Genomic DNA, 24009 nt, shown 5'->3' on the forward strand with positions numbered 1-24009 from the left:
ACGTGCACATCGGGGGTCACACGCATGCGTCTTGCTGCGAGGGGCGGGGCTTGTCTTATTGTTGGCCCGTCTTAAGTTGGCGCGTCATCCAGTCGAGGTGGAGTCAGCAGGCAACAACACAAGTGGGACTTGTTGCAGAAAAAAAATCTATTTCGGTCTGGCAAGACTTTTACACGAGGATGGGTCTTACACATTTGAAGGTAAATTCTCTTTCACCTCTGGAATTGTATCCAACTTGCTTCCAAAGGATTTTTGGGCATGATTTTGGAATTTCCAATTTCAGGTCTTCAAATACATCATCAGTTAAATAATATATTATTTACCTAATTGAAACCTATGGAAAAATACTTTTAATTCCTTGATATTTAATGTATTGAATTCTACAATTTGTGTATAAAATGGATTTCATCCTAAACTTGATGCTTGAAAATGTTTTTTTCTAAATGTCTTTGACTAGATGAATTGCATACTATTTGGTATTTGGAACAAGTGAGCATGTCGTATTCTTGACACTTGAGTTTGTTTACCTAAAAGAGAAGCAACATTGAAGAAAGCTTCAGTCAGACATTCCCTATTTCTCAAGCACTTAAGAAAAAACAACAACAAAAAAAACTTCCTATTTTAAAACATTCCATTCCACTCACTAACTCCACGACCCAGCATTGACTTGAATGGAGAGATCTTAGTAAACGTCTGTTACCGTTTTGTGTGTGTTGTCAACCAACGCAAAGCAATCCATCAAGTGGGTCGGAGGAACATAAAGGTACACGAGCCGCCGATAGATTGAGTCCCATGCATGTGGCGGTCAGGCAGAAATGTTGAACTGGGGCAGAAGAAGCACACAACGAGTGCCGATGATGATTATAAGAAGCGGCATTTGATGATGTAACGAGGCAACAATAAAGTCAAAGTGAGGTTTTGCAGAAGAATGTGCAGTCGTGTAGTTTCGGGCTGAGGAGCCGGTTGCGCAGCTTGCTTTTTACCGGCTCAACAGGTCCGCCCGGCGCCGCTGCGTTGTAGGTTCACGAGTCACGTCAGTGCTACCTTCGCTTCGGAGTTTCATTTGATCCGTGACCAAGCTCGTAACTCAATTGACTCAGATGTCATCACTCCAAAACTTTCATTGCCGCGCTTGTGAATATGGTGACTGATTCCTGGCCTCTCAAAATATGAATTCATCATGTGAAATAAAGATGGAAGGACAGCTGTGCTTGCTTCTTAAACAATTTTGATAAGAAAGATATGCTTCATCTACAAGGACAGACTCGGTCCCTTGAGGGAAATTGGATGATGCGGAAAGCAAAAAACTTGACTTTTTCTTCTTACTTTTGAACTTGATGTCTCCTCTTCAGACCGAGGCGAAGCGATGATCCGCTGACTCCTCGGAACGAGGAGCAGGCATGATTTTGCTTCCGTCCTAGTGCAGCCCCCGGAGATGTCCAAAGCTCGGCCGAGCCCTTCTGCCCTCATCCTGGACATGGCCAACAATCAGCGGCGCTCCCGAGTCAACGGCGCGTTGGACCGGAGCGTAAGGCTGCGGGTCAGTACCACTCAAAAACTAGCGATGGTAGTTAGTTTGATTGCATCATTCTGTTGCCAGAATTAAACAAACAACAACAAAAAATGAACTCCGTTGCAGTCGTGTTTAATGCTCTTCAGTACATCGTACTCCAGGGGTCTCAAACTCCAGCCCTCGAGGGCCGCTTTCCTCCACGTTTTCGAAGGGTCCCACATGCAACGCACCACAATCGAATAATCAGCTCCGTAGTTCTGCAGGGGCCTGAGAACGATGCAGATCATTTGAATCAGGCGTGTTTAAGGAGGAAACCTCGAAAACAAGCAGGAAAACGCCCCTCGAGGACCAGAGATGGAGACCCCCGTGTTACTCCATCTCAATGAGGTCCCCCCCCCCCAAAAAAAATCACTCAATCAATCAAGTTTGGATTGTAAAGAAATCAAAGACGAACAATTAGAACCAACATTTGCTCACTTGAAGACAAATTCAAATGTTTTGACATAGGCATGAACTAAGACGGCACTGACGCAACCGTCACAACAATAATCATCGTTCTTTCCTCGCCCGTCTGTAGCGCATCCAAACTAACATGAAATCTGGCACATTTCTGAATTGAAAAGCAAGAATAAACCAGCAAAGCACATGGCTACCTCTCTCTGGGTGTCACTTAAGTCCCCGTTGGAGGAATGGCCGACGCTGTTACACAAGAGCCTTGTTCTGGTCTCCTATTGTCCAAACGATAATTGCGTCTGATTCAGGCTGTTTACACAAAACATGCAGTTGCGGCAATCACACCTGCTTGACAACCTTCACACGCCTCAGGGACAACATCCGTTAGCAACACATGAGGCCGCCCCAACCAGTTCCACCTCACTCCTGTTTGAGTGTCGAGCCACATCTTGGTTACACGATCGCAGACGCCAGCCGCGCGCGGTGCTTGCGCATTGATCTCGTCGCGTTCCGTCGACAAAGTCGCTGACCAACGGTCGTTTTTATTGACCTGCGCAGGATGAAGACACGCTGCGCTTTCTAAGCCCGGAGGAGAAGGAGTGCCTCCAGTTTTTTGAAGAGACTATCGGATCACTGGAGAACAGCCTAGAGGAGGACGAGCTCAGGGCCAAACTCGTCAAGTCTGCAGCAAGCGGAAGCCTTCTTGGCCACGAGATGGATGGACCGCTGGATACCCCGGATCTCTACACCGTACACCCTATGACAACCGGACGTCTCGGCGCTAAAGACCAAGATATTATAGACCTGGTACGCCCAGATCCGGACATGATGCTTGCCAAATTGCCGGTCTTCAAGCTTACCAGTCCAGGTACTGCATATAATTTCTTATACTCAGTAAAAATCAATTAAAATTGAGTCTTGACATCTTGAATTTTGTTCTGCTCAGATTTCCAGAAAATGGCAATGAACCCTGAGAGCCACTTTGAGATAAAACCTAGACATGATCCTCTTGACCACTCTGCCGGTTATGAGCCGACAGACGGTCACTCCTACCACCCAGCTGGCTCTGTCCCCACCCCGGTCCTCATTGCCAAGAAGATAGCTGAGAACCAGGCAGCGGGCGCACCCAACAGTTCAGCTTTACTCCACAGCCAGCACAGCCACGAGGATGAAAAGTCACTAGGCCTTGGCCGATACCTCCCCACGAAGCAGGGTCCTCCGACATTCGCTAAGCCTACCAGATACCCAGCCAACATCAGTATGATTCTTGGCAACAAAGAGCTCCAGAATCAGCCAGTATCCAATGTGAACCTCCATGACAGGCGGGCGCTGATGCTGTCAAATCTAGCAGGAGCGCCACAGGCTCTCTTGCAGGAGGATTTTCAGCCAAATTTGGTGCATAAGTTGCAAAGTACCACCACCCGCAGCGTTTCCTTTAAGGACCCCACACCTGAGAAAACCAGAATGGAAGCACTGTCTAAGTTGGGCCTGGCCAAAAACCGAGCCATGTCAGGAGGGTTGTTAGTCCACGATACCGTTGACGGTATGACACCAAGTTCTAACCCAAGTAGAGAGACCAGTGCCTCCCGTACTTTGGAGACCAAGGTTTGCCTAACCGAGACCACCATCCATGCACCAGACGGCAATGTCCCTACATCGCCTCAAAGCAAAAAGACAGAGAGTCTACCTTCTGAGTCCCCCAGGAGCCTTGAGATCAGAAAGCCTCCTGTGAGCCCACCTCCTCTGGAGGAAACCAGACCAGCTGCGCCGCAGTCAGACGTCATATCACTAGAATTGAACAGTTTTGGGGGTAAATCCATTGTGGTCGCTCCAGGTTCCTCGAAGAACGAACCTGTGACGCCTCTGATAAGTTCTGGACCCAAAGTCCTTACTTCCGCGCGGGCGAACCCCAGTGAGTTCAACAGTTATGGAGGAAAGTCCAAAGTCCTGAACCCTGCGACCGCAGCCATGACTAGGAGTGACCTTCCTGACATACTCAGCTCTCACATTGATGTGAATCTAAACTTGCCTGTCAAACCCCAACCCCTACCAACCAAACTCAACAGTTACGGTGGTAAGAGCCGGACCATCAACCCTTCTATTGGGTTACAGCGCCCAGCAGACAGTCCAAGCAGGGCTTTCAAAGGGCCACCACCGACGCCAGCACCAAGAAACACTCAGACTTCACATCACAGCGCTGGCATAGCAGCTGCGACGGATGCCAAACGAAGAGCCGCCCCCATGTTTCGTCCCCAAGGTATCACCGTGCAATTTTCTGGCCGAGATGCAACAGAGGAATCTCGCAAGCAGGCACTGAAGAAACTTGGACTACTGAAAGAGTCGTGATGTACTTTGGCCACGTTCCTGCCGGTGCAGCTTCAATGGAAGGTTTTCATGCCTCTCCAAAGGTTAAGGTGTGGCTGCGGAGACCTAATTACTTGGAGAAGATAGACCTGCACAGCCAGTTCTCGTTTCTAGGCAATTGAAAAACTGCAGTTGGAAATGTTATGATGATACATTTCTTGATGTTTGCAAAGGGAACCTCTGTTTTTACTGCTATGTTTACCGACTTTGTTCGTTTTTGTCAGCAGCTTTCGGGAACGCGCAATGGTCGGCAAGTTTTTCTTTAGTGAGCAGAAGAACTTGAGTTTTTTTCTCAACTGATTGGGAGCAAGTATATGCGGTTGTAGGGCAAAAGGGTTATTTGGGATTATGTGACTCTGGGCTGGAGGTTATTTTTACTCAGTGGACCAGCCTCCTCCACAAACCACAAACTTTGGAATGGGATTTTGTTCCACTCTGCGGAAGAAATATTTTGTGCAGCAACTTTGTGCAGGCAGGACAAAGGCATCGTACTGAGCAAAAGCACTTCAACCACAGTCGACAAATAACTTTCCTTTGCTCCGTATTCTAGCAGATTGTCAGTTCTTAACTTTTTATGGGCCAATCCATATTTATGAACGCATGTGTGTGTTTTTTTTTTTTTCCAGACTCCGGCCGCTGTAGTTCAGCTACAATCACTTATGAAGTATATTTTGAGTGACATCACATCCACAGTGTCACTACTGTGGGAATAACATGTTTGCAGACTCCGGTTTCCTCTGTAGGGTACCTACAGTTACTATGAAGTGTCTCCTCTACTGTACTTGAACAGCAAAGAGTTCAACCTACGGCGTGTACAAAATCATGGAGAAAGACGGATGCTGTTGCAATCAATAAAGCGACTCCTGCGTCTCCTTTGTGACTATTAGTTCTTTGGAGTGGCCGTGGAATGTAAAGAATGAGCTGGCACTATTCAATGATTGGCTGCAGGGGTGCAATATTTCACCAGGCTTGGATGGGAAAGTTCCAAAACTGCAGACAGGTTTGAAGGCGCACTCAAACGTTGTGGGCTGTTGACTTTCATGCTTGAAATTTAGGCACCTTAAACTCGGACAGAGTTTGTATATGCATTCAATAGACAGAGTAGAACTTATTTTACCATCAGAAGCGTTTTCAGTCTTGTTTTGGTGTCATAAGCAAAACATTATTGGTGTCAGTCACTGTTCTGAGTCACAGAAAGTTGGCTCGCTCTGCTTTTTTTGGTCTGAACCAAACCAAACAAACAAAAGCAACCCATCTTCTACTTCTGATTATTAAAGAACAGAAACACATTTCTGTTCGTTTCTTAGTTTGGTTGCTTACATTGTCATAGAGTAAAATATTCGCTTGGTCTTCAGAGATCAGTCAAATGCACAAAAGGCTGCCAGTGAATGAGGACTTTCTGCTGAGCAATAAATGTCAAATGGTTTCACGTTCATTCAAGTTTTGTGTTAGGAGGAGTTTACACTCGCTGTTTGCTTTGTGACTTGGATTTTAATTGAATTCAGCGGCATAGACTAGTGTGGGCTGCAAACACTTGAATCAGATTGAAGATAACTGTGTTTCGGTTCATGAAATGAAGGTTGCCATGACTACCACACCACATTTTTTTTATTTATAGTTTTTTTTAATGATACCGTTACTTGTTGGTCAGGCTCCTAATTATTTGTAGTAGCGAATAATTCAACTTTTCATACGCTTGTGATGTAAGATGAAAAACACACAAGCGGCGTTGTTGTCCGTTTTGGAGGAGCAGCACGCAGGAAATGAGCACATGCTTGTGTTAGGCGCCATGTAATTAGACTTTAAACAAACAGGCGCACCAGCCCGCCCGCCCGCTCGCTCGCACGCCTTCCCTCACCGACCGACCAACACGCTTTTTTACTTGCCACAGCTAAATTAAGCCAATCAAATCAGAGTCTGACGCTTGAATAGGACACAAACAATGTATTTAGGTTATCAATAAGAAGCTCAGGCAATCCATCACAAAAAAAAAAAACCCCGCTTGACGTTTTGCAAGAGAATGAAAAGATAAAGTTACTAGAAGTGAAAACATGGTTACACGTTCACAAGGGTGCCATGGCCAATGCAACGGTTCACTTAACTTGCGGCAACTTAACTTCAGACAATTAAACGTGTACGCACGACTTGCAGGAAGAAGATTGGCCGTTGAAGTGAAATTTAAGGATGCACCGAAAGTGCACCAGAACCTTGACAAGTGACCCTCAAACGAACAAGTCCAACCCAAACAGTTGGCCATTCAAATGTTTACATAAAGTCAACGCAAGTTCACCTGTCAAGATTTTTTTTTTTTACCCCTAAAGCCCAAACCTTCATCATTCTTGTAAGAAGTGTCAATCAGTCACGCAACGTTTGCACATTTTGATGACAGCACTTGGTCGCTGTCCCGCTTATGTGTTCCCAAGTTTACTTCAACCAGTCCCCCTGTCAAAAAAAAAATCACACCCCTTCATCTAATTTGTCCGCTTACCTGCGTGTGATTTACACGACGAGGCCTTCACTGTCCGCCTCAAGTCATCTTTTAGTACTTGTTTGTTTTTTGTTTGTCATCTCAGGCAACAGACAAAAAGAAAAACCTCTGTTCCCCTGGCCGCCACTTTGGTCTGTCTGTCGTCCTCGAGCCCCCTCGGGTGGGTGGGGGTGGGGGGGGTGAGGTGTCGAGGTCAGGGGGTGGTTCTGTCCCCGTCTTTGGAGGTCTCGTCCCCCCTACCTGCCGGACGGGTTTCCCTCCGATCTTCTCCCTCCTCTTGCTTGTTCCTTCGCTCTGTTGCTCGCTCAGCTGAGGAATCGTCAGCGTCTCCTGGGGACGGACGGATGGGCAACTGGATGAGGCCGTGTGACCACATTCGCCTTCAACATTCGAGTACTGGGACGTGTTTCACTCGCTATGTTGGAAGCATACTTGGGACACTTTTTTTTTTTTTATGTTTGATTTGTATAATATCCTGGAACATTAAACCTATTTCTTTTTCTTTCCACTTGTTTTTCTCTTGACATTTTGATGCAGGCCCTTTTGAACGTTTGCTTTTGATAACGCGTCGATCCAAATATCATATAGTTCGACAGCAGCGCAATGGAGCATCTCACCTTCCTCCGGTCTTGAAGATGAGGTCAGCGTTGGGGGCGCCTTTGGGGTGCTGGTAGCGGGGCCGGCGCTCGCGGTTGGTGTTAGCCTGCGCCGGGCGCTGGGCCAGAGACTGCAGCATCTCTGCAAGACACCAACGCCAATGTTGGAGTGGCGGCGATGTGACGCGGCTCACATGGACTCGTACCCTGGTAGTCTTCCTGCTCCTGGCGCTCGTTGATGTCCAGGGTGAGTTTCTTCATGCGCATGCGCTCCTCCTGCTCGGCCTGCTGCTGGTTGAAGTGGTTGGCGGCCAGGTGTGACGACAGCGGCACATTCAGGATCTTGAACTGCGCAACACACACACACACAAACACACACACACATCACTCATTTGTAAAACTTAATAGAAAAGAATGCATTATTGCATCTGGGATTTGTGCAACTGTCCAAAGCTTATGATAGCTAGTAGAGGTGCTACAATGAATCCATTAATTGACAATTTTTGTTGAATCAAAATAATATTTGTTAGAAAAAAAAAATGGTTCGGTATTCTGGTCCTGAAATAAGGGTGAGATCCACACATATGTACTTTTTAAAATGAATCAAAAAGGAATTCACATCCCAGTTTAATGTCAACATGTGTGCTGAAGGTGTGACCGGAGAACTAACTATATAGCAGCGCGCGCACACACACACACACACACACTGTATAAATTGTATGTGTGCGTGTGTTGTACAGCTACAAGGATGAAATGTGTACTTTTCCAGCAATTTTCTTGGTTTTACAACCAAAAAGTAGGCACACCCTCCACAGGCAGCCTCAAACTCCAAACCACACATTCCCCAGCTGCAGCTTGCCAGCACGCACACACACGCACATTCAGTTTGAGAGTCAATATTATTGCTGTGTGTGTGCTTTTGACTGGGTGTGTGAGTTCTGTGTTCAGGTGTGTTTATGAGCCTACTATTAGTCTGGGAGCCTTTTGGTAACAGGCTGCACAGAAATATGAAAATTGTACCAAAAACATTTTAGTGATCAGCGTAGCAGAAAGTGTCTGCTATTTTTGTGGAATTTCACAAGACATGTATCCATCCATTTTCTCCGCTTATCTGAGCTTGGCTGACGAGGGCAGCAGGTTTGGCAGGGAAGCCCACATTTCGCTTCATCAGGCACTTCTTTGTGCAATGTGCAAAACCAATTTGGGGAGTAGACTGGACATAAATAATTTCAGGTGTCATTGCCTCCCACAAGCCCAAAATGGGATGGCTGTGCTCTTGCAGTATTTTTAAAAATGAGATGGTGACAAATAGGAATAGCCAATTGACACTTATGAAACTGAAAGGAAGCAAAATGTGACAATAGTAATACAATGTCATACAAAATTGGGAACAATCTGCTGATGTTCAACCAAAAGATGTCCTTGTGGCAGACAGCACACACAAAAAACGAAAAGTGCCTTTTAGAATTTGCACGTTCTTACATACATGGATGGATTGGTTGAAACACGCTGACAAAATGTAAAGTTGAACAAAGTGAATGGAGCATCCCTTTCCGTCGGAGAAAAAGTTGTCAAAGTCCTGTGTTAGTGCGACTGGGTGCAAACGAAATGAGGCCCTCGGGCGCGGTGGGCAGCGGCGACGCTCACCTGCTGCTTGTTGCCCTTGCGCGTGAGCATGACAAACTGCATGGTGTCCGAGACGTCGGCGTCGGCCTCGCCGACGCACGGCTGGCTGGAGCCGCCCTTCCTCAGCTGGCTCTTCAGCTGCAGTGGGATGGCCACGTCCAGCTGGTGCACCTTCACTGTCTCGCCGCTCCGCTGCTGCGGGGATCAAACGGGAGGGCCGACATTTCACATGTCAAAAAAGACCAACCGCGTGGCCGAGTGGAGAATGGAGCACCGAGCGCACCTGCAGGTTCTCCAACATCATCTTGTCCAACGCCTGGATGAAGTCCTCGTCCTCGGCGCACGCCACGTGCTTCAGTCCGCCGCCACGGATGGTCACCTCCTACAAGCGCCAAGCCGAAAAACACACATCACGTCGGTGCGAGGCAAAAATCACTCAAGTTAAAGTGAGGAAGGAGCGCGCTCACGTTGTTCTCTTCATCCGTCTCGTTCTCTTTGTTGGAGTCTGTCAGGTAGTCGGTGTTCTCCTCTTCCTCCTCATCCCGCTCCTCCTCTTCATTGTCTGACGCCTCCTGTGGAAAAATAAAAAGAGGAAGATGATGAGCCTGCTGGAAAGGAAGCCGATCGAATTGTTGCTCGCAGACTCACGTCCTCCTCGGGTTCGTTCATTTCGCTCTCATTGCCCGACTGCTCCTCCGTCTCAGCGCCGCCCTCCTCGTCTTCATCCTCGTCGTCGTCGTCCAGGACTTCGCCTTCGCTCATGGCGCTGGAGCGGCCATCCTTCCCCATGGCCAGACCTGGGGAGACGGTACACATATGGAAGACTCATCAAACCCATTTTCTACAGAATGTTTGGAAACACCACCATACTTTCCCCATAAAGAAAACAAAAATCAAATGACAGCAACCCTAAGCTCCATTAACGCTCAAAGAAAGTTTCCAGTTTGGAAACGTCATTCCCCAAATAGCCCAGATAACAACTCAGCAGTTGTTCTTCTCTTCATTTCTCAGGCCAGCTGTGAGAATGTGATGCAAGAGAAGCAACCAGGCAGAGCAGTCCATGAGTTTCTCAAGCGACCTAGCAGACGACGAATATCGGATCACGCTTACACAATAGCAGCAGTGTTCGCCTCAGGGTCTCCATCACTTCACACATGCAATTTTTTTATGCAAATTTAGCATGAAAACACTTACCAGACACATGGCAACTTATTGACAAATTCCACGGAAGAACTCATTAAAGTTATGAAATTTCACTCCAAAGCTAAATTTCCCAAACTGTGTGAGTCGTGTTCAGACTTTAGTTTTTATTTTTGTTTTTTTGGGGGGGTTGTTTCACGCTCTCAAAGGGCGGAGAAGGCGGTTGACATTTTTCTCGGTCGACACCTCGAAACCGGCAAACAAAGCCGGCGTTCGCCTCGGCCGTCGAGTGACACGCAACTACGCAAACATCCTCAGGCATTTCCTCTTTTGCTGCCGGAGCCTTGAGGTTCAAAGGGGGCGGAGCCAAACAAAGTGCAACAAGCTGATTGGTAAGCATGGGACGGTCACTTCTAGAAGACTTTTATTCATTCTTGTACGTAGTAAGGAGCCACGTGCTCGCTATCATTAGCAAGCCGGATGACGTCATTGTTCATCTCAGGACACAAACTGCACCCTCAACAAGATTATAATATGACTTCAGGAATGCCGCCACGTTCAAAGGAAAAGAGCACCTCAACCAGTGAGACAGGATGTGACAAATATGTGCGGTGTCATGAAGAACTATTTGCCCCCTTCCGCTCTCTCTTTGCATGTTTATTAGACTTTAAATACTTCCGATCAGTGAGGTGAAGATGTGAAACACTCAATGGGCGTACAAAAAAATAAATCAGTCAGGGTAAATGTTTTCACACCCCTGTAACAATGACACGCTGCGTCCTTACCTAGTTTGACGAGCACCTCCCGCTCAAGGTCCAGCACGTGCCTGCTGGCCTCCTCCAGGGAGGAGCTGATCCTCATTTTGGGCCGCAGCAGCTCCAGCGTGTCGCTGATCATGTAGTCGATGTCAATGGGGAAGGGGTGCTCTTTGGTCCAGGCGTCCACGCTCTTCTTCCACCAGATGTAGCGCTGCATACGCACAAAACACTTGAGTCTCTTTCTTAGGTAGAGGGCGCGAGTGCGACTTGCCTGGAAGTAGATGAGGAAACAGTCGAGCTTCTTCTTGCTGGAACCTCGATCGAAGTACTGGCCGCAGGTGTCCAGCAGTGTGCACACCAGGCGGATGCGGAAAAGGTGCTCTGGGGGGTCCAGCGAGCTAGGGCTGCCGTCCTGATTGACGCCAAAGGAGATGAAGGAGAAGAGCGTGCGGAAGATGACGGCGGACTCCACCATGCGGTAGTTGTACAGCTCGCCCAGAAACTTGGCACTGCTGATGCGCCGCTGGTTGAACTTTGGCTGGTTGACCTGGTGGCCACAAATATGACATTCTGCATTTTTCACATTATCATTTTTAAACACATTTTTAAGAATTGCTGTTTTGACAGTCTCTCTCTCCTTTTTTTTTTTTTTGTTAATGCCCCTGCTGTTCTATTTCTGGATGGACAAACTGCATGGTGGCCCTTAAAACACAACCTTTGATACATGTAAACGAATAATAAAAATTAAAAAATATTCTGAATGTTTGACAATATAAATTGACTAAATGAAAAAAATATTCTCTTTGGGATTGTCACCATGTTTTCAGTGTCGGCTATGGAAGCCACGAAAGGATTTATTTATTATATGATATATATATATTTTTTTGTTAGGTGTGTTCATGTTCAGAACGTGTATACCTCCATGCCCAGGCGAATGTCCTCCAGGACGCCGTCCACCACATGGATGCCCACGTCCTCCTGGTAGGCCACCAGGCCAGCCAGCAGGTTGGCCACACAGTGGATGCTGTTGTACTTGACGTTCCAGATGTTGACCATGCAGCAGATCAGGTAGCTCTTCACCTCGGGGTCCTGCCAGGGCAGCTTGCGCATCTGTCTGAGCACCTTCTCCGTGGTGACCTTGGACAGGTCCTTGTAGAGCAGCTTGCGGATGTACTCCTGCAGCGGCGGCCTCTTCTTCTTCACCGTCTTCTCCATGGGCGGCGGGTTGCAGTAGTAGTAAGCGTTCTCCACCATGGTCACGTAGCGCGCGTCCAGATGCTGAGCCTGTTTTTTACGCATCATTTGCTCCTGGAGGGACCACATAATAGTCACACATGCACACTCACGGCAATAATATGAAAACAAAGTTCAAACAAATACAAATACAAAGAAAAAAAGCATTTCTATAATCTAATCAAGTGGAAAAAAAACAGAAGAGAGGCTGACCAGCAGGACGCTTGTGCGCAGGTGAGAGTCGGGCGACCTGAAGAGGAAGCGGCCGCAGGTTTCCAGCAGGGTGCACGCCATCTCCACGTGGTGATGCGTGAAGTCAGACAGCAACATCTGGTGGTGGAATTAGTCGCGACAATAAAAAAGAACAACGTGGTGTCATTGTTCATCTGTCGATCACAGCATCAGCAAGAAAGTTAAACAATTAACCCGTTGCCATTCAAACAACACAACAGCTTTGTGTTTCACTAAAAAGGATCAACGTAAATTCAACGTCCACAAGGGGGTCAGCCACCTTCAGACAATGAAGCGTGTCCGTCTTTGAGAACATCTTGAACTTGGCCAGCTCCCCGATAAAGCGGACTGTTTTATTTTTGGTCTCGATGTTGATCTGGTCCTTCTTGCGAATCTGGAGCATGAAAGCGACAGAAAATTTGTTCAGGAACGAACAGGCTATACCAAGCCAAATGCGTCTTGGTCCTTACGTGAAACCTGAAGTCTCCCTTCAGCATGGAGCAGAGATCATCAGCCACGTCCGACATGCAAGGATGAAGAGTGGCCACCAGGCGGGAGTAAAAAGGCAAAAGATCCAACCTGCATGCAAGGACCAAAGTCACTTCAACTCCGGGTGGTCAGTCTCAGAAGCTCGGTCACATCAGTCAAAATTGATCAATGAGGATGATTGATGCATTCCGCTCACATGGAAAGAAATCCATGGGAGCCATTTATTTCACATCCCACAAGTGTCCTGGTTTTGTCCAAGTACGAGAAGGATCTTTTTCCTAACTAGTAATACAATTCAGCTCACAAGAAGATGGCTTACTTGTGATTTTTTTGCAATACTGCCTTCTACCATTAAGTTTCTCGTACTACTAGAACGGCGAGAACGCACAAGTTGAGCAACTATAGATTTTTATCGCTTTTTACGACTACAAGACATTTCTGCACACTTGTTGCATAACTGGGGTACCCGGAGAGAACAACAATTTATTATTTGTGACTTTTTCTTCTTACTGCCCTCCACTACTCTGAAGACATTTCTGTACAGTATTAGCTAGAGCACACCAGTCGAAAAAACATTACCATTGCTGACTTCCATTTCTTCTATGTTACAACATGCGCGCACACTAGTGAAAGGACTGTTTCACTCGTGAGTTTCTTCCAGAGCTGTGAGAGATGTCTGCACACAAGCATGACTATGGCGCACTCAAATGCAATGTGAAAGAGTAGAGATGTATAACATCACTAGCAGTACTAGTAGCACACAGCTCACATCTTTTCATTCACTAGCCACACAGTAGTGGAAAAACATTGAAATGGCCTTCCATCAGCATAGTCCTGAGTGTGCGTTGGTGTGTCACCTCTGCCGCGGCACGGTGAAGAGCGCCCGCACAAGTTTCCTCCTGTTGGATTTGGTGTTCATGTTCATGCAGAAGTCCATGGCGGCCTGCAGGGGGCAACACAGCGCCAAGCTGTCGTTAGCCGGTGCGGCCGGCTCGTTTAATAGATGTCGACTGGTTTGTGCTGACCTTGTCTATAAGGTCTCGGTTCACGCAGTTCGGGAGCTGCTGGATGAAGGCGTCCACGATCAGCTTCAGGTGGGATCCCGTGTTGGCCTCCTCATCCTCTGGCTCTAAATGTCATACGATGCAACAAATGATTTCAATCATAAGAAATGTCTGAAAAGTAAAGGACAGTGTTTTTCTGTCATTTACGCACCCTGCTCATCGATGAGCTTTTTGCTCAGCTCTTCACTCTCAGCCTCGTCGGCTCCTTCCAGTTCCAAAGGCTCGTCGGCGAGGTCCAGCGCCTCCAGCTCCAGCTCCAGCTCCTCTGTGGTGCCGGCGGCCTCCTTTGCCTCTCGGCCATCTGCAAAAGATGGGAGGGGTGGGGGGGACGATTGACAACCATCGCCCAACAAGAATTTTAATTGCTTTGGACTGAGCAGGGAAACAGTAGTGAACAGGATTTTGTTTATAATAAGAGGGGAAAAAAACACATGAATATAGAATGAAAAGAAACTGGTTTTACAGCATGTAATTACCAAACTGTACTATTTGTGTTGAATGGGTGCGACTAAGGGGCGTGGCGTTTTTCATTTTGTATTGTAAAGTAATTCATTGGGGCACTTACAAGTAGTTGGAGTCATTTCCAGTCAATTTTAGAAAAGTTTCTATTAAAGTTGAATAGGATTTGTTCCAAATTGGAAACGACTGAAATTATTGGAAATATATGGGAAAAGAAGGCGAATTGAAATGGAAATGTATTGGATGCCAATACAAAGATGAAAACTGTTTTTAGTTACGAGCAGTCATCCATGCAAAAGAGAAAGCTTTCCTTGCCCCCATGCGAGGGCATGACTGCACCATTTTGCTTTTTTTTCAAACTCTGGCTCGTATCTTTAGCTTTCTGATTATGATCAGAGAGAAAAAAATAAATCAAATTAACGGCAACTCAATCAAGCAATGACTCATAAGTTGGGTTACTCAAAGCCAGGTACAAGTGTACTTGCAAGTCAGGATTTTGCTTTTTCGAGACTCTAATTTTGTTGCTTATTACTTTCACGTTTGTAAATTGTTGCAACTATAATTCAAGGCCGGATTGTATTTATTTCAAACAGACCTTTGGCTTCATCCTTGTCTTTGCTTTGTCCGCCCTTGTCGTTGTCCTTGAAGAGGATGGCGGGGACAAACGCCTTCAGGTCCACCAAGTTCTCGTAGAAGTTGCGAGCATCTTCGTCCTCCCACAGGCCGCCCTCCAGATCGTACTCTCCGGGCTTGCCGGGGGTGAAAATGTCGATGCCTGGGCCGTGTTCTGCGGGAAGAAGAGCGGCTGCTTTATTCCACCGAGTTGATGCCGAGTGAGATTGAGACGTAGGGAAAGGACGGCCCACCTTCCTGCACGGTCTTGTCCTGAGGCAACTCTGGCATGTTTTCATCCAGCAGGTCAGCGAGCGACTGCGTGTTGGCCAGCAGCTTCTGATAGGATGTGGCAAACTCCTCGTACTGTTTGTGGCGGTCCTCGCTCAGCTCCCCTTTGGAATGCAAGATGCGCCTGAAGACCACACCGGACGTTAGCGTTACCTTAACAATGCAGCTTTGGCCTGAGCCAGAGGAAAGCAAATAAACATCAACTCAATACTCCCTATGAAAAAAATAAATAACAAATGAAAACATCACTCCACTGCATAAAACACAAGAGAATGTACTGAAAGAAACAGGTTCTGTAAAGCACAATTGTTGCTCATTGGGACAATCTGAAAGTCACAGCAAAACAATAAAAAAATAAAAAATAAAAAAGTTTTTTGCAAGAATTAAAACTAATAAACACAAATAAAGCCCGTCCTAAAACTAACAAATTCACAAACTTTAACAACCTTAGCGCGACCTGACCTGTTCTGCCTTTCGATGTTCTGCAGCTCCCTGTGGTCCTTCTTCAGATGCTTGGCGAGTGATGTGAAGTACTCGCGCAGCAGGTTCTGGAAGGGCTGCTGCTTCTCTGCACTGATGATCTCGCTCGGCGGGAAGGCCAGGCCGTATTTCTCGGCGGCCATCTTGACCTTCCGGGGCAGTAGGCCGGCGATGTCGTCGCCGCAGTGCTTGCAGAAGCTGATCACCACAGATACATGCGTGTGCGTGTCGCGGTCGGCGCCGATGATGTTCTTGAGCTGCTCGTAGATGAGCGACAGGCCCTCTTTGTCGGTGAAGAAGGCCACGATGGTGAGCTCGGCCAGGAAGCGCAGGTCGGTGCGCAGCTTGCTGACGTTGGGTGCCTTGTCCTCCTTGCGCGCCTCAAAGTGCTTCTTCCAGGCCTGCAGGAGCAGCGGGGCGAACTCGCCGTAGCGCTGGTGGAAGAGCGAGCACAGGTGCACGGCGCAGCCCACGTCCGAGATCTTCAGCTTGGCCTCCACCACGGAGCTGACCGCCTCGCCGATGTACTTGCTGAGGTTGAGCGAGGCAAAGTCGTTGGACAGCGAGTCGCGCTGCTGCTCTGTGAGCGTGCGCAGCTTCTTGACGAAGGCCGTGTTCTTCTTCAGGCTGGAGTCCAGGCGGCTGAAGAAGGCCTCTTCCGGGCGGGCCTCGTGGGCGTTCTGGTTCCTGCCGCGCAGCTCTTTCCGGCAGTGGTGGCGCTCCCAGGCCTCCTGGTGCAGCTGGTGACCTTCTTCCTTTTCCCTAGGATAAATCATTGGGAAAAAACAGGCTTACATGGAACATTTACACTAAGTTCACAGGACATTGACATGGGATGTCAAGATAAGAAATTTCGCACGTAAGAACATGAATGTCTGAGAGAATAATAAAAGATATTCCCAATTTTGAGGCCAACTGGATGAGCAAATGGGGTATAGTATACAAGAAAATAAAATCTACGCAATAGATGTTGAGGAAAAGATGAACAAACAAGCCAAACATGATGCAGCAAGTTCACGTTTACATACTTGAGGATAGCCGCTTCCTCCTCTCGTTGCCTTTTGGCCTCCTCCTCTTGAAGCTTCCTTTCCTGCTCCTCTTGCTGCCTCTTTACCTCCTCCTCCTTTTGCTTCTGCTCTTCCTCCGCTTTCTGTTTCTCCTCCTCTTTCTTCTTCCGCTCCTTCTCCTCTTTCTTCTTCCTCTCCTCCTCCTGACGCTTCCTCTTCTCCTCTTTGCCAGCATCTTTTTTGCCACTCATCTTGGCCTCTTCCTTGACTTTGTCCCGTACCGCTGCTGCTGCCGCTTTCCTCTCCACATCTCTGTCCTTCTCTTTGTCCTTGCTGCTGGCGGTACAAACGTCTTTCTCGTCCATGTTTAATGAGCGCTTGCGTTCAGCAGGCATACTAACAAAAGTGTAAAAGCAAAAGTTATTTGTCAGTACGTATGGGAAATTATAGATGGCTAGCTAGATTCTTTATTCATCCTGTGAAGGACATTATTTAAATTGTCACAGTAGCACTATTCACCCATGTATATTATATTAATAACCCAAAATCAACATTCAAAACGAATACAAAGAGAAACTGAGCAAGAGTGAAAATAAATGTAAACCTATAAACTGAAGATTACGATGTTGCATGTTGGTATGAGGTTGGTAATAATTATGATAGCTGAAGCATTGCTTGCACAATTAGTACAAAATGGGAAGTTATTAGGAGAGATGTAACGAATCTCATCTTTTTACATAAACCAATGACTTTTATGTCCAAATATGTACAGGTGGCCTATAAACTGTTACTGGGGAAGTGAGTGTACGTAATTTGCTTTCAATTGGAACGTAAGGGAACGTCCCAAAAGTAATCATAATGTAACGCCACAACAAACTAAAACACGCGAGCAGTACACCTATGTGTAATAATCGGAAAAATAATGCCTAAATTGAGCGCAAACAAATTAAATAACCAATCACGATTTGACGTTAGCCACTTAGCTTAGCTCCACGGTTGGCACTTTTTCCTTTCAATCACAGCAGACGACGTGGCAAACAAATGTTTTACAACTATATGATTATTGACAAATTAAAAAGACTAACCGTCGATTTCTCAGACGTTATGTCGTTTGTCAAGATTTTCCACACGAAAGGAACCTTGCATTGCTATTACTTTTCGCTAGGCCACTCTAATGGACGCCAAGCAAAAAGATGTAAACAAAGCATTCTGACGAGGTTAAAGTGCTCATTGGTGAGTGAGTTCACATATTAAGGCACGCGTAAATGCAATTAAATTAATCTTTCAGCACGTGAGGTGTCAAATGCGAATATATAAATGTTGAAAATGATGAATTTACCTATAAGTGAGAGGGAAACAACCATGGGTCATCGACGTTTGATTTCCGTGTGACATGAAGGACCCCTCTGTGGCATAAAAATTACGCCTGACAAAAACTATTAACTTTTATTTTCTCTCCTTTAACATATTCAACAAACAGGTGACACGTTACAGTTTTTGGCCAATGTTTATGTCACGACTATTATCATTGGAAATAAATGTGAATGTAATTTACAATGCTTCATAATTTTGACAGGCGACTTTAGTCACTGCACTAATCAAGTTAGGATAACGTCACATAAAGGCATAAAAAACGTTTAAAAGCGAACAACTTGGAGTTCATTTTGAACTTAAGTCCTAGAAATGTAAAATTATTTACCAAACCGAAAGGATTCAACTTTTTTTTATTTATATATTACAATTAGTCAAGAAAACAGTAAAAAAATACAGAGGAAATAAATACAATAAAAAAAATACCTTTCTACAGACAAAAAAGGTGAAGGAACAACATGCTAGGGGCAAAAAATATATAGAAACACCTACAAATTAGTGCAAATTTCTATTGTTTTTAGAGCCTTTTGTTTGAGAGAAAATTTAATAGAACGGATGTACTGTTTAAATTCATGATAAAAAAAAATAAAGCATGGCTTTCTTCCACGGAACCTATAACAATGAATGTGATATTTTAACATTAGAACCAAAAGATTTATCAGATAATACACGTTCCTTTTTTCCACGCTACCTTAAAAAAAACAAAACAATACATTTTTCCAAGCAATCCTGACATCTCTCAATATTACTGAGTAAAATCACATAATGTCTGCCATAACAAATGAACAGATGGACAATACCAAAATAAATGAATAACAGGTTCAGGGCACTCGTCACAAAAGCTACAGTTTGTGTAAATATTGATCATAAATCGCTTGCTTATATAAGTTTTGGCTGGATAGAATTTATGAGTCAATCTAAAAGAAATTTCTTTAACTTTGTTTGTGATCCGAAAGGATTCAACTGCTTAAGACATTACAGCTTGTGACATCAATACAGAGCGATGGTCCACAATTAAATGACTGCGACATCATACTCGATGAAATTGTTTTAATTCAATGAATAGGAAGACCAATATGACACTTTGAGCAGGCCTTTAAAATGGAAATTCAGTGATTCCAACCAGTGTGCCTTGGGAAATGATCATCTATCTCTTAATTGTTTTCAAAATGTTGGCAATTATAAGTGTCTGATGAATGTACTTTTTGACTTCTATATCCGTCAATGGCAGGGAATGAGTTAAACTCATTAGTTTTGTATAGATTTCTTCAAAACAAATTGATAAAATAGAAAATGCAAACACATAATTTCCTGAAAAAAAAAGGATACATAAATTGGGCTTATTGAAAAATGGACCATTTTGGCTGGATAATTCCTTTAATTTACTCCCATTATAACAGGTGAACTGGAAGTACATGTTGATTGTACCTTCTGCCATAGAGTTGAAGAGTATTTAACTGTTCCATCTATCACTGTACATCACTGGCATGGATAGATTTACAAGGAACCATTATTTGTGGTGATTAACTCATCATTTTCACAACTTGAGTGCTCACACAGTTCTTGTATTGTGAGACCCAACTTCATTCTTCTGGAGCAAAGCACCATGGGAGAAGTGTTATGAATTTCATCCAGTTCTTTCTCACCAAAATACTCATCATAAAATAAACATCCGTATTTAAATTTTTTTTTTTAAAAAAACATCCCTCATGGGATTTCCATCTTGCGTGTGGCAACTGGGTGGGCCTGTGGCGTCTGGACCAGGAGACGCTTTTCCTCCTCTTGTTCGGCCAGCTTGATGTGCGTGTACGACAAAATTCCCACCAGAGTACAGAGGATCCCCAAAGCCTGATGGAGAGCAACATGGAACCACAGACAGTCGTTTGGAAGCAAATACATTTTACAATACCTCCAATTTCATTTATTATGTGGCTCAAAATACTCAGCTCTCAAATGAACTTTCCACTTTGAAATGAATGGTTAAAACATAACTCTGACCCTATTTTTTTTGGAAATGTGTATTCCCACTGAATTATTTTTAAAACATTTTTGACAGCAGCACAGAACTTCTCACCTGGTTGAGCGACAGGGGGTCCTGGAAGAGCATATATCCTCCGACTAGGGTGAAACAGAATTTAAAATGGCCAAACATGTTGTAGCTGTAAAGTTTGGACTCAAGGTAAACAAATGTCAACATGATTCCCAATGACACAAATTGGGATTCTCACAATTTCCTGCAGGAGGTGAATTATCTTTATTCATCGGGCCGTTATGAATGGAAATGTTTTTGCTAATGTAGCTGTAAATCATTTCTTCATGTTTGCAAATCTAGTAAAAAACCAATGGAGCCACTATTATGTCTCATCTACCGTTTTACCACCCAATGTAGAAAGTACTGGAAGCACAATGCAGGCACGACAACGGCAAATTGCAGGCAGTAGTTTGGACAGTCGTGATTTAAGGATACGTAACAGCTGACGTGTTTCCAATGATCCAGTAGATGGACAAGTTGACCAGGAATGCCACCACTCCGGACAGGAGCACAGTCATCTGGAAAACACGAGAAAGTTTCCGACCTTCAAAGCAAAGCCCCGAACGTCAGGTATGAAAAGCAGCACGCGCGCACGTGCACGTATGTGCGCGTGTGTGAGTGTGAGTGTTGGAGCCAACCAGAGCGGGAACGGACCACGGTCTAAATATTCCTCCGTTTCCTGTGAGCGGCTCAAAGAACGGGATGATGTTCAGCAGGATGCTTGAGGAGAGAGGTGCCTGGTAGTACAGAAGCTGCATAGAGTTGACTTGGAGCTCGCGCTGCTTTGCTCCTACCCACTAAAAGACACACAGGCAATCACAGTTCATTGTCATACTCGGGGGGGGGGGAACATTTTTTTTTTGAAAAATGAAAAACACCAATTAAAGAAGATAAAATAACGATATATATTTTATTTTTACTTAAGTAGAAGTAATAGATACTGGAGGGATAAGTAGTAGATTCTAAGTAAAAGTAAAAAAAAAAAAAATACAGTCTGAAATGCGCAGAGGCAGAAACTGCCTTTTTTATTAGTAATCTTTTTATTGGTATTTTTCAGAGTACTTTCTTTCTGTTTTTCTGAGTAATTGTGTTTTTCAATTTTTTTTTCTCAGTTTTTTTGGGGTTTTGTGGAATAATTTTTGGAGGGGTTCAATATTTTTTTCTTCTAATCGCATTAACTTAAAAAAACACTTGATTTTAACTGAATAAGACTGTGTCATGTTCGTGCACAAGCTCGCAATAAAGAAATTAATTTGTACCGTCTATTTTTTTCAAATGTGCTCCAATTATAAAAAACATCATGCCGAAAAACAAGACTGCCAAAAAAAATCCCCAAACAGTATATAAAATTATTCCCCCAAAAACATGATTTAAAAAAGAAAAAAAAATAACACAGGAAAATATATTCCTGAGAAACAGGGAAACAAATATTCTTAAAAACAGAAAAAATATTATGAAAAACAAAGTGTAGACGGTCTTAAACCAAAAAATAAATCACTCAGTCAAAGCAGTCATTTTTTCAAGTGAATGCCATAGATTTCCATGGAAACATATTTAAGTGCAAACGTACTAATGAAATGAATAAGAAACATACCCATTTTGATAACCTCACTCAACATGTGAACGTTTTTTCCGCAGCTGACATTATTAAGGCCTTGCAAGCAGAATTACTTGCTAGACTGAAAAAGGTCACAGGCACATTTGAACTGAATAATAAGGACTGAGAGCTGTTTTCCAACATAGGGAGTATGAGTGCAAAAAGAAATACTCAAGTGCAAAAAGTAAAAAAAAGAAATCACTCACCACTTGGTAGAGTGATGTCACCAGAACACCCAAGGTGGCAAAAATGGTCCCCAGCACATTGAAGCGCACGTCGTAGTACGAGTTCAATACCACACCCATTGCTATGGGAAGCTGCACAGAATAAAAAAAAACAAAAGACAAATGCATTCATGCCATTTCGCATTCATTTCAATGTTTTGAGTGACGATTGAGTCAAGGGAGCACTGAGTGAACGGCAGGAAAAAGAGAGCTGACCAGCGTGAGCTTAATCTTGTTGGAGAAGCTCTTCTTGTAGTAGAGCGTCTGGATGAGGATGATGACGGGCGTGGTCATGGCCTTGGAAAGCTGGTACGTGCCGATAGTGTTGTTCTGCAGCGACAAGTTGGTGAAGGCCACAAAGCCGCAGAAGCTCAGCGCCAGCCACACGATCTTGCGCAGTGGCAACTGCTTGGGGTAGAAAACGTTCATCATCTGGCACATGAACAGCCCCAGCCAGGTGATCACAAAGTGCACCAGGGTGAGCGTCATGTTGGGGAAGCCGTAGTGCACGTAGATCCACTTGTTGATGAACACGATGCTGATGGACGACAGCAGGTTGGCCAGCATGCCGACAACGATGCGCCAGTTGGCCGGCAGCTCCGGAAGCTTCGCAACAGCCATGGCGCGCTTGAGCTTTTCACAATGACACACTCAAACTGCACGGAAGCAAGAAACAATCAGAAGACAAAACGCTTTAAATTGATTTCCCTTTTGAATGCAATTATATTCATGATTCAAATTTATGAATTTGCATATTTAACGTTCAACTACATGAACGTGATGGAAAGTTCGGCAGCCAGCCTCACATTCGAATGTGCAATAGAGCAGAAAATTACTGTTTAGAAAAAAAAAGTTTTTTTGCTAGTTTCCAACCGGGAAAAAAATATTCAAAATCCATTTCAGTTTTTTCTTCATATTTAGGGCCCGAGCAGCGACCTCTGTAGTTTGTTTGTGGTTAAAAAAAAAGTGTCTCAATGGTCAGTGATGATCGTCTTTTTATATGATCATCTTGATCATAATAGTTTCAGAACGCAAAATAGATTTGGCTTTGAAAAAAATCGACGAAGCTGTTTTATTTGGGGCATTGATGGGTCTTTTATGAGCCGAAGGGCAAGGGGTAGTAAACAGAAGGGTAAAGACAACCGCCGCTGTGTGCAAAGTGTTCATTCACAAACTAGTCTATTCACCACCAAGCAACTGGAAGCCGTGAAATATACGATTGGCGGCTGGCCCAAAATTCAGAGCTCCGGTGATTGACCGAGCAAAGCTGATTCGTGGCAAAAGAACGCGATCAAGAACGTTGCCGGGCCACGGGAAACTCAATAACCAATGCCTAATAAAATAAAATAAATGCAGGACAGTGGAGCTGCAAGCAATTAAGGGACCTCAAGTCAAGTGTTCATCTGAGTGATGCAGAATTCAAATGTTGATCTGTTGACAGGAGGACAGGGAAGCAGAAAAGTTTTTGTTTTTTTTAACTTTACCTGAGGTCTTCAATATCTGAACGCTACTGTCCCACTGCTTGTCCGTGGCACTGACTGACGGTGGGGCAAACTTGACGAAAGTTACTGGCTTTTCTTCAGTGACGCTCAAACCTGAAAGTCCTGATCTGGCTAAACGCAGCTCGGGAATTTTTTGAACTTTTGGCAAGGCGCAATTCGCCTTCCGAATCCGCAGAAATTGGCCCGCGGGGACCGTGAACTCAAAAGCTACTTTGTATTCCATTTCCGCGTTCTTCTTCTTCGCTTAGTCATTTAAGGCTTCTGGCAAATAACGTTTATTGACAATGTCGGCATCTCTCGGTCGGGAGTGGGAATCTTCTTTTTCTTCTAATTACAGGCGGAATGCCAGCGACTTGCTAATGTATTTAGTCATGCATTTGGCTTCTCAGAGTAACAACCTTTTGTCGTTTCTTGTTTTGCGTATCTCATGTCACCTACAGTGCGATCTGAATTTTGTCATCGCCATTTCCTTTCATTTC

The 24009-nt window shown here is 44.8% G+C and overlaps 3 protein-coding genes across 3 annotated transcripts; 1 reads left to right on the forward strand and 2 right to left on the reverse strand.

Annotated features, from left to right (window-relative positions):
- The first annotated feature begins 91 nt into the window (after nt 1-91).
- Nucleotides 92-5202, forward strand: proser2 (proline and serine rich 2). The gene is made up of 4 exons (XM_088287749.1): nt 92-200; nt 1353-1540; nt 2525-2834; nt 2913-5202. Exons 2-4 carry the CDS (start codon nt 1436-1438, stop codon nt 4310-4312), a joined length of 1815 nt encoding a protein of 604 aa, XP_088143875.1. The 5' UTR covers nt 92-200; nt 1353-1435; the 3' UTR covers nt 4313-5202.
- Nucleotides 5203-6259: 1057 nt separating this feature from the next.
- upf2 (UPF2 regulator of nonsense mediated mRNA decay) lies at nt 6260-18218 on the reverse strand. Its single transcript, XM_088287748.1, has 21 exons — nt 18144-18218; nt 16826-17200; nt 15780-16559; nt 15281-15441; nt 15010-15201; nt 14107-14256; nt 13917-14020; nt 13749-13834; nt 12873-12981; nt 12683-12796; nt 12385-12501; nt 11857-12246; nt 11210-11485; nt 10966-11149; nt 9689-9837; nt 9508-9612; nt 9324-9422; nt 9062-9235; nt 7621-7762; nt 7436-7556; nt 6260-7148 (listed from the first exon to the last, which is right to left on the reverse strand). Exons 1-21 carry the CDS (start codon nt 18197-18199, stop codon nt 7139-7141), a joined length of 3894 nt encoding a protein of 1297 aa, XP_088143874.1. The 5' UTR covers nt 18200-18218; the 3' UTR covers nt 6260-7138.
- Nucleotides 18219-18511: 293 nt separating this feature from the next.
- Nucleotides 18512-23757, reverse strand: slc35e3 (solute carrier family 35 member E3). The gene is made up of 7 exons (XM_088288213.1): nt 23513-23757; nt 22245-22684; nt 22011-22121; nt 20846-21004; nt 20643-20725; nt 20250-20334; nt 18512-20023 (listed from the first exon to the last, which is right to left on the reverse strand). Exons 2-7 carry the CDS (start codon nt 22647-22649, stop codon nt 19883-19885), a joined length of 984 nt encoding a protein of 327 aa, XP_088144339.1. The 5' UTR covers nt 22650-22684; nt 23513-23757; the 3' UTR covers nt 18512-19882.
- Nucleotides 23758-24009: the final 252 nt, after the last annotated feature.

The sequence above is a fragment of the Idiotropiscis lumnitzeri genome, chromosome 2 (genome assembly GCF_059441095.1).
Source record: "Idiotropiscis lumnitzeri isolate Australia: NSW breed Sydney's pygmy pipehorse chromosome 2, RoL_Ilum_1.0, whole genome shotgun sequence".
In the NCBI taxonomy this organism is placed as follows: domain Eukaryota; kingdom Metazoa; phylum Chordata; class Actinopteri; order Syngnathiformes; family Syngnathidae; genus Idiotropiscis; species Idiotropiscis lumnitzeri.